This window comes from Pristiophorus japonicus, chromosome 11 (assembly GCF_044704955.1).
Source record: "Pristiophorus japonicus isolate sPriJap1 chromosome 11, sPriJap1.hap1, whole genome shotgun sequence".
Taxonomy (NCBI): domain Eukaryota; kingdom Metazoa; phylum Chordata; class Chondrichthyes; family Pristiophoridae; genus Pristiophorus; species Pristiophorus japonicus.
The window spans coordinates 99,737,980-99,755,489 of NC_091987.1; the positions used below are offsets into that span (position 1 = coordinate 99,737,980).

Here is a 17,510-nt window from a genome sequence, read left to right on the forward strand (position 1 = left end):
TAAAGTGGGAAGAGCAATCCCCTTGATCTGCACTTCGTCCACTAGCCTAAACATCCACCCCCTTCACCACCGCCAGCCATGGCTGCAGTGTGTACTGTCACAGCGGAAACTCGCCAAGACTTCTTCAGCAGCATCTACCAAACCCTGGACCTCTACCACCTAGAAGGACAAGCGGGTGCATTGAAACACCATCAACTCCAAGTTCCCCTCTAAGTCCCACACAATTCTGACAGAACTATATCACCATTCCTTCATCATCGCTGGGTCAAAATCCTGGAACTCCATCCCTAACAGCACCGTGGGAGTACCTTCACCACACCGACTGCAGCAGTTCGAGAAGAAGGCCCACCACTATCTTTTCGAGGGCAACAAGGGATGCGTAATAAATGCTGGCCTTGTAGTACCATACATTGGTGACATTTACACAATTAATTATGATAACTAGAAGATTAGAATTATTTAACAGGAGCGTTCATTTGTTAAAAACAGTTTTTACTTAATAAGGGGCTATTAGGCAGAAAAATATGACATCACAGATTTTTAGGCAAGTTATGTTCTGCAGAATTGCTGGGCAGTATCTTGAAAAATAGTTTTTCAGCAATGTGAAACCACGGCTTTAAAATTGATTGTATTTTCGTGATCATACCTGCAAGTGACATACAGTCTACAATCCATCAGATTAGGATGTCATGGGGGTGGGGAGCTATTTTGTATCTAGAATCTTTAGCAACTATCAAAGAGGCTAAATTCAACATAAGCTTCCAGAAGGAGAAAGGACACCTTACTAATCCACTTCCCACATTGTCCCTCCCCACTTCCTCATCTACTGGCTCATAAAAACATAAGAAATAGAAGCAAGAATAGGCCATTTTCCCCTCGAGCTTGCTCCACCATTCACTGGGATCATGGCTGATCTTCTACCTCAACTCCACTTTCCTGCACTAGTCCCATATTCCTTGATTCCCTTGATATCCAAAAATCTATCGATCTCTGTCTTGAAAATACTCAATGACTGAGCTTCCACAGCCCTCTGGGGTAGAGAATTTCAAAGATTCACAACCCTCCGAGTGAAGAGATTTCTCCTCATCTCAGTCCTAAATGGCCGACCACTTATTCTGAGACTGTGACCCCTGGATCTAGACTCCCAGCCAGAGGAAACAACCTCCCTGGATCTACTCTGTCAAGCCCTGTAAGAATTTTGTATGTTTCAATGAGATCACCTCTCATTCTTCTAAACTCTAGAGAATATAGACCTAGTCTACTCAATCTCTCCTCATAGTACAATCCCCCACATCCTAGGAATCAGTCTGGTGAACATTCGTTGCACTCTGTCTTTGGCAAGTATATCTTTCCTTAGGTAAGGTGACCAAAACTGTACACAATACTCCAGGTGTGGTCTCAGCAGAGCCCTATATAATTGCAGTAAGACTTCATCTTCAGGGTGAAACATTTCTGACTTTCCTTATACGGTATCTGTTGGTTGAACCATCTGGAAGGATTACTAGCTCACCACATAATTCATTATAGCGCACCACAGAGCAGGATGGTTTAATGCCCTCCAGACTAAGTGATAAACATTGATGATTAATCACTCTCCTTGTATTTCTAGGCTAAGCTTGTAATTTTGCATAAAAGCATAATTGCCAACTATAATATGTGATCATTAAAAGGTACCCTGACCAAAGTGAGTAATTTCACTAACTCTTAAAACAGCCAGTGTTAGCTACACTCCATACCTCTCCTACTCTTGTATTGTATAGTTCACATCATTATAGCATTGAATATAAAGCCACACCTTTTGAACTTTACTGCTATGCTTTCATAACCCCCAACATTTTTCTCCTCATCTTATTTTTATTTGCAATTCTTTTAGAAATGACAAATTACTTCAAAACAAATTGGATTTGGATTTAAGACCCATTCTGTGATTGTAACCGCAATGAAATTGTCATATTAGTGTCTGCTCCATTGCATTTTGCCTAGAAAGCACTACACTATGTGTATATCACTTGAAGGATCCAGTCAACATTAGTTAAATGTACAAACATATTTTTGGTGTCAGGGATATTATTCATTTCTGTACAAGCTGTCAGTCACATCACTGCCAAAAAGCATCAATGAATGAGCTAATATCAGGCAGCTTGTTTCTGTATGCTCTGCATGAACAATACAATTGTCATCGTAAGTGACAGAAAATAGCTTTCTCTTTTAAATAAAGTTCGATTGATGGTGATTACATTAAAACAAACATCTACCAGGAGGTTTTGCCTCTACTGTTATTGAATTGAAAATCCTGGAAGAATTTCCACACAGTATTAATAACAGACCTGGTTTACTTATGCACAGATAGATAACATAAGCCTTGTGATAGTGGCACACAGATACTTAACACATTCATATAGCATTTCTTTGTCTGCTATAAAACCATTTGAAATTTAAAAAATAGGGTCTCTGTTAAAATAGTGGACAAGGGAATGGCATACATTAAACATATTGGCCCAGAATTTGCAGTAGTAATGACGGCAACTGTCAGCGTTCGTCGTCATTATTGTGTAAAACTCACAGCAACTTCTGTCATCCGCACATGCGGAAATCCAGAAGTTGCTGTCAGTGATGCCCTACTCCTCCAAGGGGTGCGTTTTTGCAGTCTTCGCAGATGCATTAAATACAGAACCAGTGATTTGACGTGAACTTCAACTTTTTATGCACTATTCTTGCTGCAAAAACCAATGAATATGCTAAGCCTTGTTCGATCAGGAGTAGCTGAGTTTTTACCGGCGTACTAAGTTATAATTACTGTTGAACAGCCTCTTTAACCCTGAAAACAAATTTTAGAAGTGCGGAGTCTTAGTCCCTCACAATAACATTTAAAAATTGCATGATTTTTAAAATGAAAAATAATTTTTATTTTAGTTTTTTAAGGTTTGTTTTTGATATTTTAGCTTCTCCCTTAATCCTATGTATATGTCCCAATCTTTATTTCGCTTTCTGTACAATGATTATATTGTGTAGTATAATCCCTGCTTTTTACTTCCTGCTTTGCTGTCTGTGAGAATACTTCAGTCTGTTTGGCTGCTCAGCCTGCTTGATGACTTCACTGTTTCTGGACGCCACAGATCCCTATAGATGGCGCCAGATTGAAAGTCACATTGGAGATGGGGAAATCAATGCTCGAGAGCCCGCTAAATGTTTGTGGGTGGCTTTTTCCGAGGTCAGCGGCGAGCGCCGTCCCTTCGTCTCTAACCATAAAATCCTGGCCAGTGGAAATACAATATAGCTTAGAATCTACTGTTGCTGATATTGGCTAATAAAACATTCTTTTTCCATTCTGGTGGAATCTATTAAAAATAAATGGGTAAATGCTTGCATTAAAATAGTGAACTGAGGAGAATAATTCTGATCATATTCTGATATATATTCAGATTGTCTGTGTCTTTATGTATGTGTCTGCATATATGTGTGTGTGTGGCGGGGGGGGGGGGGAACGTGTGTGTATGTATATGTGTGTGGTGTGGCTTTTATGTGGGGGCAGATATGTGTGTGGCTTGGCTGCATGTGTACGCAGTTGTGTGTGTATGTATATGTGTGTGTGGCGTGGCTTTATGTGTGGGCAGATGTGGCTGTGTGTGGTGTGTGGGTGTTTATGAAAGCAGAAAGGGTAAACAAACAGATGACGAGTAATGTTTGGTTCTCACAAACTTTAAAAAACTCGCTCAGTTCTCACAAGGTTAATGTTGAGATTTATACAGCAACAAAGATTCATCTGGATCTAGTTGCAAAGCCAACTGGAGCCCATCCAAGCAATATGATACATTCTTACTAAATTGAAGAGCATCATTATCTTTTAGTAATTTAAACATATTTCTTTCAACTATATTATAAAAGATCACTACTGCAATAATGGCTAACTTTTTCTTTCAAAGGCCACCCTCTTTACTTTGGGCATATCTGCACAAATGCCTTGAACTGAGATTTTGGTAAAAAGATCTTCATTATATGCACAGCTTGCGTGAATAGAAGTATGTTTGTGTTTAAACTGGTTGTTGTGCTCCAATGGTCTGTTGGCATGAACAACATTTTACATATGTCCGAGACAATAAACCACACTATCCTTGCTTTGGAGTTACCTGAGCATCTGCTTCAGGCTTATTCTGGAGTTACACCACAGGTTTCAGATTTTTTAAATGATTAGTTCCTGGGATTTGGGCGTTGTTGGCAAGGCCAGCATTTATTGCCCATCCCTAATTGCCCTTGAGAAGGCTGGCATTGCCAATGATGCCCACATCCCAGGAACAAATAATTTAAAAAAATCTTAAACCTGTGGTATAACTCCAGAATGGGATTGGGCAGTTCTGAGCTATACTGCAAGCTCTGCACTGCTCTCCAGTCGGAAGAAAGCAGTGCTCTTTGCTTGCGTGTATTAACGTGCACGCAGACCGCTGCTAACCAGCTAACAGCATTGTTGAAAATTTAGGAAAGTGCCAACAGAACAGTTGGTTCTGTTCTAGCATTGACAATGTATAGGTGATCTGCCTGGGAACTTTTTAAAGTCTAGTTTTATCCTTGAAAAGGTGGCTTTGCACCGGTTGCAGCTACGCTACAGCAGGTGTGAAGCCTACTTGGTGTGAGACAGCTTCCTCGAGGTGGTCTTAGAACTGACGTTAAATCCTGAACTGACGCAAGTTTGGCTACAGCGAGTTATGCTGCTCATTGGTGTTGACACCAAGCCAACATCACTTTGTAACGATGCAGAATGTACAGCAAAACCTGGCAGCCCTTGTCCTAACTCGCACCAAGTCCCGCTCACCCATCACCCCTATGCTCACTGACTTATATTGGCTGCCAGTCTGGCAACACCTCGATTTAAAAATTCACATCCTTGTTTTCAAATCCCTCCATGGCTTCTCCCCTCCCTATTTCTGTAACCTCCTCCATCCCCTACAACCCACCAAGAGCTCTGTGCTTCTCCAATTCTGGCCTCTTGCACATCCTCAATGTTATCGCACCATCATTGCAGGCCCTCATTTCAGCTGCCTGGGCCCTCCTTACGCCTTTTCGTCTCTCTACCTCTCTCTTCTCCTTTAAGATGCTCCTTTAAAACCTACCTCTTTCACCTACTATCTCCTTATGTGACACAGCATCAAATTTTGTATTACAATGCTCCTGTGAAGCACCTTGGGACTTTTTATTATGTGAAAGGCGCAATATAAATACAAGTTGTTGTTGATTTAGTAATCGTATTTTAGATCTCAATACTAACTAAAAATGAGTCGGAGCATGGTTGAGTACTGAAACTGTGCACCAGGGGCTATTACTGATCTGTGGGACAGTCAGTCACAATTTTCAGTTGCAAGTACAGAAACGGTCTCTCTTTGGATTTCTTTAAGTTAATTGCTTAAGGAAATTTTGGGGATTGTCCGATTTTTTACAGCTTTTCTCCTGAAGCTGCAGAATCATTATATGGTACAAACATAAGAGCGCACCAGCAAACAGGGTCAGATTAGGGAAAAGTGGTAAAAAGACAAAATTAAAGGCTCTTTATCTGAATGCACGCAGCATTCGTAACAAGATAGATGGATTGATGGCACAAATAGAAATAAATGGGTATGCATTGGAGGCAGTTCAGAGAAGTTTCACTAGGTTGATTCCTGGGATGAAGGGGTTGTCTTATGAGGAAAGGTTGAGCAGGTTGGGTCTGTACTCATTGGAGTTTAGGTGAATGAGAGGTGATCTTATTGAAATATAGAAACATAGAAAATAGGTGCAGGAGTAGGCCATTCGGCCCTTCGAGCCTGCACCACCATTCACTATCATGGCTGATCATTCACCTCAGTACCCCATTCCTGCTTTCTCTCCATACCCCTTGATTCCTTTAGCCGTAAGAGCCATATCTAATATATAAGATTCTGAGGGGGCTCGACAGGGTAGATGCTGAGAGGATGTTCCTGCTCGTTGGGGAATCTAGAACTAGGAGGCATAGTTTCAGAATAAGGGGTTGCCCATTTAAGATGGAGATGAGAAGGAATTTCTTCTCTCAGAGGGTCGTGAATCTTTTCAATTCTCTACCCCAGAGAGCTGTGGAGGCTGAGTCATTGAATATATTCAAGGCTGAGATAGACAGACTCTTGAACTATAGGGGAGTCAAGGGTTGTGGGGAACAGGCAGGAAAGTGGAGTTGAGGCCAAGATCAGATCAGCCATGATCTTATTGAATGGCGGAGCATGCTCGAGGGGCCATATGCCAACTCCTGCTCCTATTTCTTATGTTCTTATGTACAGTTCTGCTGGGGCGAACAACCCTCTGGTCTCTCACCTAAGTGGTTGTCCCTCTTTTGAGTATCAACAGGCTATTTGACTGCAGGATGTATCACAGTAAAACTCAATCCTATCTCCACCCAACATGTACAAACACACACGTTCTAGTAGGGAGCCACTGAAGTGCAGTCAGGAGCAGAAACCATGAATTATTCTTTTCCTTTCCCTAGTGCAGTTGTCCCAATACTTGAGCACATAATTTAGGCTGCACTGAGGAATTGCTGCATTGTCTGAGGTGCCCTGTTTCAGATGAGAGATTAAACCAATAGACTCAGAATGATGCCACAGGATTATTCAAAGAAGATTGAGAAGTTCTCTTGGTATCTTGGCCAACCTGAACCAATACCAGCAAAAACAGATTAACTGGTCATTCTTTCATTTGCTGTTTATTATTGAGAGGAAGACATTGAGTTAAATGAGCTGCAAATTGCTTAATGTAGAAGCAGGAACCTGTTAAATGGTATAAAAAATCATCCCAGTGATGCAATGACAGGCATTAGAAAAACAAGATTATGCAAATAACTAAGATGATGAAAAACACAGGAAAGGCACCAGGTCTGAAATGAGAACAGGATATGGTGAAATCGCCTGGTAGATCCACCAGTCGTGAAAAGAACAACAAAGGACAACGCCCCAGACACAAAATCCCCTGTTGGAGCTGGGCTCTGACAACATACCAACTTAGCTTTACTCCCGCGGACACCAGTGCACCCATTCCATATCCACCTTGCCAAACCCTGCTGTTCTGCCCACAAGTGTGGCCCAGACCTCCATATGTCTCACACTTTACCTCCTCTCCCATTCCTATTCTGAGATCTCCCATCTTTGGCCAACCAAGCTCAGTGCAAGCTTCAGAAACAATATTTTTTATTTATCATGGACACTTTGCAAATACAGTAAACTCTAGTTTATTCAGATTGTTTGGGGATTCGGAAACTCCGGGTAAACAAATTTTCCGATAGGGCGAATTTACTAACTGCAACAATGGAACAGAAAGTTTAATTGAACTGTTCGGGCTGTGTGTTCAGTTATTATTTGTCTGTAACTCTTCCTCCATCCATTGGGTATCTGTTCCACCCCTTCAGTTTCTGGGTCCGGATGGCCAATCCCAAACTGTCTCACTGGCTTCTATCGTCCATTTTGAGAGTTTTATCGGACTTTCTTCATTCGTCGGTGATTATTGTACATCCCAACACAACTATCCCACTCATCTCTCACCCACCAACACACTCCTGTCCTGTGTTCACAGCACGCCACTTCTCACACTGACGGGACATGACAAAGAACCATGTGCTCCTCACTCACGGATCCAAACTGATGCTGTCCGCAGGGATCAGTCAACTTCACCCAGCCCCTCTTCAGTGGAATTCCCCATGTGGCCCCTTAACCGAGCGATCAGTTGGAATTCATTTCTTCTGAAACTCATTCACTTCTTCTTTTCCGAGGTCACTACAATTGGGCGCAGTCTACTGGTGCTGAACATGTGTCTATACAGAGACACACACATGGAAACACACACAAAACACAACTCCTCCACATTCACGCTAACTGATTTTGTCCCGAATCTCGCAATATTTTAAATTCCATTATGGCGGGTTTTCCGGGTAAGCGAGAGTTTACTGTATCTCATCTGTGAGAAGTCTGAAAATATATTAAACTGCTGTAACTGCCCTCTGGTGGCCTCTTGTTTGTTAGTTTGACTCCCAACAAAAAATCTTAAAAGCAGAGTTGAATTTTCAATGAGCAACATCTGCAACACATGGTTAAAGTCTTTTGTGTTCTTTTAATTATGTTAAAGGCCTTTGTTGAAAGAGTGAACCAGAGGAACTTCACTCTTAATGCATAGGTGTAGGCTCAGTAAAAGTATAATCATTGCTGCAACAATGTGAATGCCCTGTCATGATACAGGTTAAACCTCCCTTATCCGGAATCCTCGGGACTTGGCCTGTTCTGGATAAGGGATTTTTCCAGATGAGGTTTGGTCACGTTAAATTGGATGGTACAGGTACTGAGCAAGGGGATATCGGGGCTGGCTAGCTTGGGGCTGGGAGTGCGGCAGAGAGATCATGGTATCGCGGGAGTCGGCAGCGAGGAAGGACTTCAATTTGTTCAAGTCAGAGTTCTGCGCATGTGCCATCCGGTGGCCGGGAATGGTTCCGGAAGAGGGGTGGTTCTGGATAAGGGAGTTCTGGATAAGGGAGGTTCAACCTGTACCATCTCCTTAGCAATCACACTGGCCTCACTGAAGACCATTTTAGAGGCTACATAACAGGCATTCTGTGGATAAGTAAACTACTATTTAAGGTGTAATTTTTGCTCTTGTGCTCCGAGCATTGAGTAGCGCATGCTGAGAGTGCATATCAGAATATTAGGCACAGAGGATCGTAACTCTGTTATGCAGTTTTCTGTTCTTTAATTGAAATGATTGGAAGATTCAGCGGGCTGTGTAACGGGCATGCTGTCTTCTGTGCCCAGTATTCGGACACAGGCACAGCTCGATGCCAAGTGTGCAAAAGTGGGTCATTTGCCCTCTTGTACCAAAAGGGTCAATATATCAATTCATTCCTTTTCAACAAGCACAAATATTTCTCTCTTCAATTGGTACCCAAAAGAGCTGAAAGAACAAATTAATGTAAGGCAATTCCTAAATATTTTAGCTAAGAAAACTAAACCTTAAACTTATTAGTGTTTTAGGAAAAACTGAATCTAGTCCCAATCACAGCAAATTTTTGCTGCCAAGTTCCAGTTTGTCCCAGATTGCCAAATACCAATGCAGCCATTTCCTGTTGCCATATGTGCAACTCCTTTTATAAGTCACTTCATATATATCACATATAACGGTTAAGTGACTTGTTTGCATAATGTTGAGACTTGCATGCATCACTGCTCAAATCCATCGATGGATATGGGCCAAAGTAAAGATTGTTGCACATTGGGGAGAAAATATTCTGGGTCTTTCTGTGAAAAAACACTAACTCTATGACATTTACAATGATCAGCAAATAAAAACTATTTTTGAAGTAGAAGGCCTGTAAGAGTTGTTTTATATACAGGATGTTAATTCTGAAAATGAACTGCAATCTTATCCATGTACCATGTCATTGTCAATGAATACTCTGATGCTCTGTTGCCTCATGGAGTTTTATGAATTACTCACAAGTGCAGGTTTTTACCCTCACTATAATGTGAGGAGAGATTAACTTTGCACAATTTTAACTGTTTATAAACTAATTTGAAACAGATTCAAGCTCAAAGCCAGGCTAGAAACTAGAGCCCATCTGAACTTGGTCTCTCTTAGGCAGTCCCTCATATCGAGGATGACTTGCTTCCACGCCAAAAAGAGATGAGTTCACAGGTGTTTCAATGAAGGACCTAATATTCCAGGTCCCGAACTACATGTTGAAGGGTGGAAGATGCGTGTGCGTGGATTTTTTTAACGTGTGGTGGCCGTTGCACACCAGCCACCCCACGGACTTGACAGAGCTAGGTCTTGGTCTAGTAGCAATGATTAACCAAGACGACTAGAGACCAAGCTCTGCTGCACGGACCTAGTGCACACACATATCGCAGTGTGGGCTGGCCCGTGCTGTCCTTGGCTCCACGTCTCTTCTGGAGCCCAAACTCACGCCTCTCCTGGGCCCCGATCACGTCGCTCTGCAATCTCTTGCCGCTCCTGCTGTACCTGCCCACGCTCCAATCACCAACCTGGGTTATGGTGAAGTCCAATTCAGTCGCCCCCTTCACAGCCGTCGCCCTCCCGGACTGGCTCACGCTGCACCTTCCAGTGGTACACTGTCCAGGGGCTGCTGCACTCCGCTCCTTTTAGGGCCCCCACCTGCAGCTGATGGTCTCTCGCAGGTCGGGGCCGCCACGCTGTCCAGGAGCCGCCGGACACAATTTTAACTGTTTATAAACTAATTTGAAACAGATTTAAGCTTAAAGCCAGACTAGAAACTAGAGCCAATCTGAACCTGATATGCTTGATAGCACAGGCCCTACTAGATTTTGCCCATTTTGAGCTCATGCTGTATTCTTTGATGGTGAAATTTGAACTTTGTTTTCTCTGGAAATGTGTTTTTCCCACAGAGAAAGCCCATGAAAATGAGGACCAGAAATAGGAAGTTGGTCTAACACCAAACCACTGTGAGACTTGCTTCGATATCTCTGTCTCCCTCCATCTCCCTCTTACACGCACAAATATTTTTCTTTTGTTTTCATTTCACTGTTTATTCTTTTCATATATTCATTAGCTCCTTATTTCTGTCTCTTTATTCTTCACTTTCGTTTTCATTTTCCTCCGTATCTTTTTCATTCCCTTCACACGTTTTTCCATTTCTCATTCTTTCATATTCTCTTCTTCTTCCTTTTCTTTCTTGTACTCTGTTATGTTTTCTTTCCATGACCCTCCCCCCAGTCCCGGCCATTACATTTTCTTGTTATTTGTCTCTATTTATTTCCCTGCTATTTTTCTCTTTCTCCACCATCGCTGTTTATTTTTTTATTTATCTGTTCCTGTTTTTTCACTCTCCACACCCACTGTGTCATCATTCACTATCTTTGGGCTCCACCCTCCATTCGGGGAACTTACCAACAAAATGTGTCTTGTTACAATGAGAGCATCGGCTGGTCCCAGCACTACAACACTAACTTCTCAGAGACGTTAAGCTTTGTAACTGCTTCAGAAAAGAGTGAGGCAGCCAAATTGCCTTTGAAATAGTCATTTTTACCAGCAATGATGATGTAAGATTTGAGATCAGCTGCCTACGTAACAGATAAGCCATTGGTTTAAAACTGTTAGACACGATACATAGTTAGAGAGATTTCACCAGCTTGGGCCTGACTTTGGGGGGAAAAAATTACACAGATCATTTACTGTTGTAATATAAGGTTAGGAAGAGACCTGTGGAGCCTCACAGCACTGGGGAATGTTGCCACATTGAGTTGAGGCTTTCTTGAGAGAGAGCTCTTGTGCTCAATGATCTGCATGATATTGAACAAATATTAACATCAATTCAAAAGTGAATTTCTGCCGAGCGAGAGACAACTTGCTATAGAATTTTATTCAACAGCAAAAAAATTCCTCGGTTGACTGAGGAAACTGTTAAAAAAATACTTTTTACAATCAGAGGTTTATTTAGGCTGACGGAACAAACTAAATCAGACTGGTGCAAGGTAGTATTCTCGGAGAAGATCTCACACCACTTGAGTTTAGTGTGCTCAGGGGTCATATTAGAACCGATTGTACTGCCAGTTTGTATATCACATGTGCTTAAAAAACAATCCCATCAATGCTAAAGTAGCAGTATTATTAGACCCTTGGATGCGAGTGATACAAGTGAAGTACCTGCGCTTTCTTTCTACTGATAGCCCATCAGATGTACATTTTGCTACAGTAGGCGCCACTGATTCACCTCTGGCCCGACTGGTTCCTCAACGTCTGCATTCTAACGGCAAGAAAAGCATGTCTGTTCAGGATTGTGAGTTGGTGGACTGAGCCACAACTTTTGATGACTCATCACACCTCATGAAAGGACAGGTCTTGCAGTAGGTAATTATCTCAGTTGGCTTTCGCAAATATCATCTCTGTGAGTGAGTAATGCCGGAAATCTGATAGGGACTTCCAGATTTTGGTTGTAGATTCTACAATCCCGCACACCCACACACCCGCACACAACCAAGCACTTTTATGTTCCAAGGTGCCACACTTCCTGCTGTTTCTGCACTCCCTTCTTCATCTAGGAGAGGAGGATGAGCTCTGGGCCATGGGCTACTCCATGGCCATCGTCATCTGCTTTTGACCAAAAAGGACGGCTTCTCAATGGCCCATGAGTGATGCTGATCAGCCACAAAGTGCATTGTCTTACTGCAAAGTGAGGAAACATACCCCCGATGAGGCTGGCTGAGTTTCAACATCAGTTGAGTTTGGAATTTCAAGTTATGCGACTCTGGTGCGCAGTTCAGCACACTACATGTAGAAACATCATGGCCCGGATTTTGCAGTCAGCACCGAAGGAACATTTGTCATCACGGCTGTAATAAACATGTAGAGTAAATAACACTGGGTAAAACAGGACACATGACAAAGAGAAAGTGGAGTGAACACAGGAAGCTGCCACTTTAACTGACGTTATCTGACAGTTAACAAATTGAGAGAAAGGCACTTAAAAAAGATATGATTAAGATATGGTCCATTGCTTAAATCCACCATCAAGTATGTCACTGAGCCTTCCAGCCAAGAAGATCTCCTGTTTGATCCCTCACTTATTGTGGCAGCTGTGGCTCAATGAGTAACACAGAGTCAGAAGATTGTGGGTTCAAGTCCCACTCCAGAGACTCAAGCACAAGAATCTAGGCTGACATGCCAGTGCAGTGCTGTGCTGTGCTCTCTTTTGGATGAGATGTTAAAGTGAGGTCCCGTCTGCTCTCTCTCAGGTGGATGTAAAAAAGCCAATGGCACTATTTCGAAGAAGAGCAGGAGGAGTTATCCCCGGTGTCCTGGCCAATATTTATCCCTCAATCAACATAACAAAGACAGATTATCACATTGCTGTTTGTGGGAGCTTGGTGTGTGCAAATGGGCTGCCACGTTTCCTACATTACAACAGTGACCACACTTTAAAAGTGCTTAATTGACTGTAAAGTGCTTTGCGACGTCCAGTGGTCGTGAAATGCAGTCTTTCTTTTTACTGAATTAGCTGATCTAAACCAAGGCAGTGATAGCGCCACTATTAGATAAAAGAGAAAAAAATCAGCCAGTTTTCGCACTCTATAATGCGGCCCAGTTAAATCCTGCAGAAAATATCTGTGTGGAAACCTACTGATAAATGGACTGGGTCTGCTGTGAAGAAAGTATCAAATAAATAAGCAGAGAAAGAGGTGCTATCATAAAAAGCAGTATAAGCAACAGTATATACTTGATCATGAAGCAGGGAAGCAATAGTTCTTTAACGTGACTGTCATGGATCTCCTGTGGCATTATCATAGTAAGCTGCAAGATATGATGTTTTATAAGGAGACGGGCATTACACCATGCAATGCACAGCATATTATTCTGCTGCCACAGTGAACCTGTGTTCTTTTAACGTTACAAAGTCTAATTTGCATTCAGTAAACATTGGGCCGGTTGATAGTAAGTGACATCTGGAATGTGGGGGACAGGATGTGCATGCTCGACCTATTGGGCTAGAATTTCCCCTCACCTTTCATTGGCCTCCTTAACATTACTTGGCAAGCAGAGGCAGAGACTTCTTTCAAGGCCTTTCTGCTATCACTCCACCTACCCCGCTACCACAGGGATTTCACGCTACATGGAGGGGCCTATTGGAATGCTATGCAAGCGACAGAAATAATCATCAGATGTATTTTCCATCCTTTGCAACATGGCAATGCTGGGCATAAGGGATGCCAATTTGGCGGAAAGGCCCCAAAAGGCCAATGCAATCAGTTTGTTTCCAAATTGCAACAAGCGGTAGCAGCTCTGCTGTAGCCAATCTCCAACACCTTCCCACCCTCCATCCGTCTCCCCTCCCCTCCCCCACCACCCAACCCACAGTTGAACTCACCAACCTCAGTTGGGCAGCTTACCTATTAATGCAAGTGACCCGAACCACGGAAAAACAGGCCGGCAAAAGTCATTCACCACCGAGAATACATCTGGATTTAGCAGTAGCAGAAAATCCAATTATTATAATATTGCAACAGGAAGATAAGGATATCTGACAAACCTATACCTTGCCCCTGACTGGGAAGCAGATGTTTAGTGAGTCAGTTCTGAATCTGGATCCTCCCCCCGACTCTGATTTGGATCGAGCCAAACTAAATATCTGAATAGAGGTTGTTTTTTGCTCATTGCTGCTCTGGAGGTTGTCCAGGAGAACACCTGAATTCTGGCACCTGCGTAAACTGTCTGGGTCGTGAATCAGTGCTCTCTCCTTTTTCATCTCGTAACACTGCCCTGTCTTCTTGACTTCAGGCAACAAACAAAAGGAATCAGGAATTGCAGCAAGGTGTTTTATGATCTAGCTTTTACCACACATCCTGATATGGAAATTAGGTTTAATGTTTTCTTTTAAGTTTTGACAGAGTCAGGCAGGTAGTTAGTGCAATGTTCGCCAACTCAGGCAAAAAAAAAAGTCATAAAATAAAGGAGACAAATTCATAGGAGGTTAAAAAAAAACAACCTTTCTTGTGAGAGAATCAAAGCAAGCTTACAGAGTGAAAAAAAATGGCTCTAATTTTTCAGCAAAGTCTTTGTTTGAAGTTGTAATCCTGCAGCACAAATGATCGAGACGTTATTTTCCTTTTCCTTTAAAGTAAGACCGAATGTTTTCCTGTGTCCTGCAGGACATAGACAGAAGTTGGAAGAGCAGAGTAAAAGTGCCGGCCTGGCCTTCTCAGAACGGCTCAGTGAATTAGAGCAGCTTCGTCGCTCGGCCATGAGGCTCAGCCCTCATCACCCCACTACCGCTCCCAATCCGCGGCCCTCACTGAACCCCACAACCGCCTTTAACCCTCAGGCACAGAGCCACATTCAAGGTAGGTACACGAGAGCTCCGCAGACTGAGGCATGGCAAGATTAGATTCTCTGATCATTTTTTTTTGAGTACTATGTTGAACTATCTTTCTAAAGTAGCTTTTCGATCTGTTATAAATATCTGCAGCTGTTGTAATGTATCTAGTCTATTTTATCTCGAGAAAGGCGATTTTATCTCGAGAAAGGTAGAAATTACTGTCAATAATTTTATCATACACGTACTCCTACCAAGTTCCTCTCTCCGCTATTTTAAGGGCTAGCGGAGAGAGGAATTTGGTAGGAATGTGTTAAATTTTGCTACAACAACATTGTCAAATGTAATTTCTAGCCTCAAGTCTCAATTACTCTTCTCTATCCTAAAATTTCAATGTAATCTGTCATGAGGTGTTTGCCCCAACGCTATTGTTTTTGGTGTCATTGTGTGCGATGAATGAGCTGTGACATTTGCACCTAATCTTGCACCAGTATGTAATTTTCACTGTTAGATGCACAAAACTTAAAAATCTGCATAAGCTTTTAGCTTTCAAATTAGAGAGTAGGAGCTTTTGTGCGCAACGAGCACTTTGTGGGCTCTTATCAAATTCCTCCTCATTATATTAATGGAGGAATTAAGCCATTAATATACCAGGGAGAAAGATACATCACAAACATTTCAACAGCATTGATACCAACAGTTGTTCCTAGCTGTAGATTTTTTTTCTGGCATATTTTAGAATCATCAAGATGAAATTATAGTTCTCTCAGTATCAGCATCAGACTCTCTCAGATATGGTATTGCTCAGATGGATGCAGAGTAAAGTTCCTTCTTGTCTCAACAATGTGCCTCAGCTCCAACTGAGCATTCCTTACTGCATCAGTGTGATGTTGGCCCGGATATTTCTGTTAGCGGCAAAGTCACGGTGTTCGCCATTCACCTCTTAACAGGTGCCCACAAAGTTTTGACAGGCTTTAGAGCATAGACTTCCTGTCGCCGGGAATCCATCGCGTCTGTGGACAGGGCAATTGATGATGCAGATTTAATTTTTTTTTTTTAACATTTTCTATTTGTCTCTTTTATCTCTCTCCCTTAAACCCATTTGTATTCCACATTCTTTATTTTGCTTTCTCTACATCATTTAAGTCGAATTTATATTTCTTGCTTTATACTTCCTGGTTTGGACTCTGCGTGGTTCAGTGAGGATTCTTCAGTCTGATTGGTTGAAGACCCATCCACCTCCATGGCACGAACCTGGTATTGCAGTACTTCCAGGAACGGTGCAGTGGCTCTCGGCCTTTTGGCTAAGAGCATTGGCGCAGAGTGATCCTTGATGTGTGCAAGGTGACCTCTGGCGTTTGTGATTTGACAAAGAATTGGAAAGATTGGCAACGAAAAATTTAAAAAAATAAAAATAAAAAATAAAAAATTCCTTCCATCATATCAAAGGTATGATTGAACAGTGGGAACATGATTGCACATGCCCTTGTAGTGAGGAGCTGGGGATCAGCTGGCAGATTGATGGATTCTGTTCCACAACCTGTGCACACTTTACTACACACAGTAGTATGTGGCTGCTCAACTATCAAATGCATTGTCCAACATCCAGTTTTATATATAAAATTCAGTCTTTAATAAGATTACGCATCTATGTGGAAGAGAGAAAAACATGGCAATATGGATGTTAATGGTTTCGCAATCTATATTCAATAGCAATATTGGTTCTCCACCTTTTATCCACATTTATCAATACATAATGAAACCATTGCTTTTATTATTCCAATAAAACAATGTGGAGCAAACGCTGGACAAAGCTTACTTGCAAAGCAAGGTCTCTTTGATTGATACGTGCTCAGACAAGTGAATCCTGCACTAAATGCCAGCCCTCTGTTTCTGTTAATCCATTGAAGCAAAAGCACCTGTTCATTCAATAACTCAACCAAACAAGTTGTTACCTGGTTGTAGCACCGATTGTCCACCACATCACACAAGCCAGCAGATGAAAGATCGCCTTTATCTCAAAACTCTTTCTTTTCATCATACTTACGCAATTTAATTTGATACCTCGTTTTGATGGATTAAGTTGGGCAATTTCCTATGAAGCTTTGTGCCACATTGCTGAGGCTGAGTTCAATATTTCTTCTATTTACCCCCATTTCCATTCAAGTGTGTCCATGACCAGGAAGGCACAAGTACAATCCTTTTCTGAATCTGACTGCTACCCCAATTCCAAAAGTGCTATATTCACTGGAATTGTACATGTTTTCAATCATTTTTGTCTCATTTGGGCCCCGATTTTATCATGGGGCAGGATCAGTCTGTGTGAGGATGAGTAGCAAGCTTGCATGCTGAGGCCCGAAGAGGGTGGGTAAGCCCCCCACTCCATGTTAACTGCCCCGCTTTGGTGTCCATCAGGTGAGGTGGGGGGGGGGGGGGGGCCGTAAAATCAGAGGCTTAGTTTTGCATCTCTATCAGTGGATTGTGACCGACAGGCATTTGTTGTTCAGTTGTCTGCCTTTGTGTGTACTGGGATGTTGGGGAATTCCACAATGTGTTCATATTTTACGATCCAGTGATTATTGTTGAGAGAACTTTCAAAGATCTAAAAAAAAGTCAGTGACACCTCAGATCTAAATGGGCTGCAACTTGTGTGTCCGTGTGTGTACATATTCATTCATACATACAATAT

The 17,510-nt window shown here is 42.2% G+C and overlaps 1 protein-coding gene across 5 annotated transcripts in view; it reads left to right on the plus strand.

The window, feature by feature from the left end:
- Nucleotides 1-17,510, plus strand: part of runx1 (RUNX family transcription factor 1) — a 231,626-nt gene that overhangs the window by 188,019 nt on the left and 26,097 nt on the right. For 2 of the 5 annotated variants that reach the window (XM_070893788.1, XM_070893790.1), the window contains one exon: nucleotides 14,628-14,849. The exons of 2 other annotated variants lie outside the window; for them this stretch is intronic. In XM_070893788.1, the coding sequence (XP_070749889.1) occupies nucleotides 14,628-14,849 (222 nt within the window). The remainder of the gene's footprint in view (nucleotides 1-14,627; nucleotides 14,850-17,510) is intronic. One more of the 5 variants, XM_070893789.1, reaches the window with a different exon arrangement.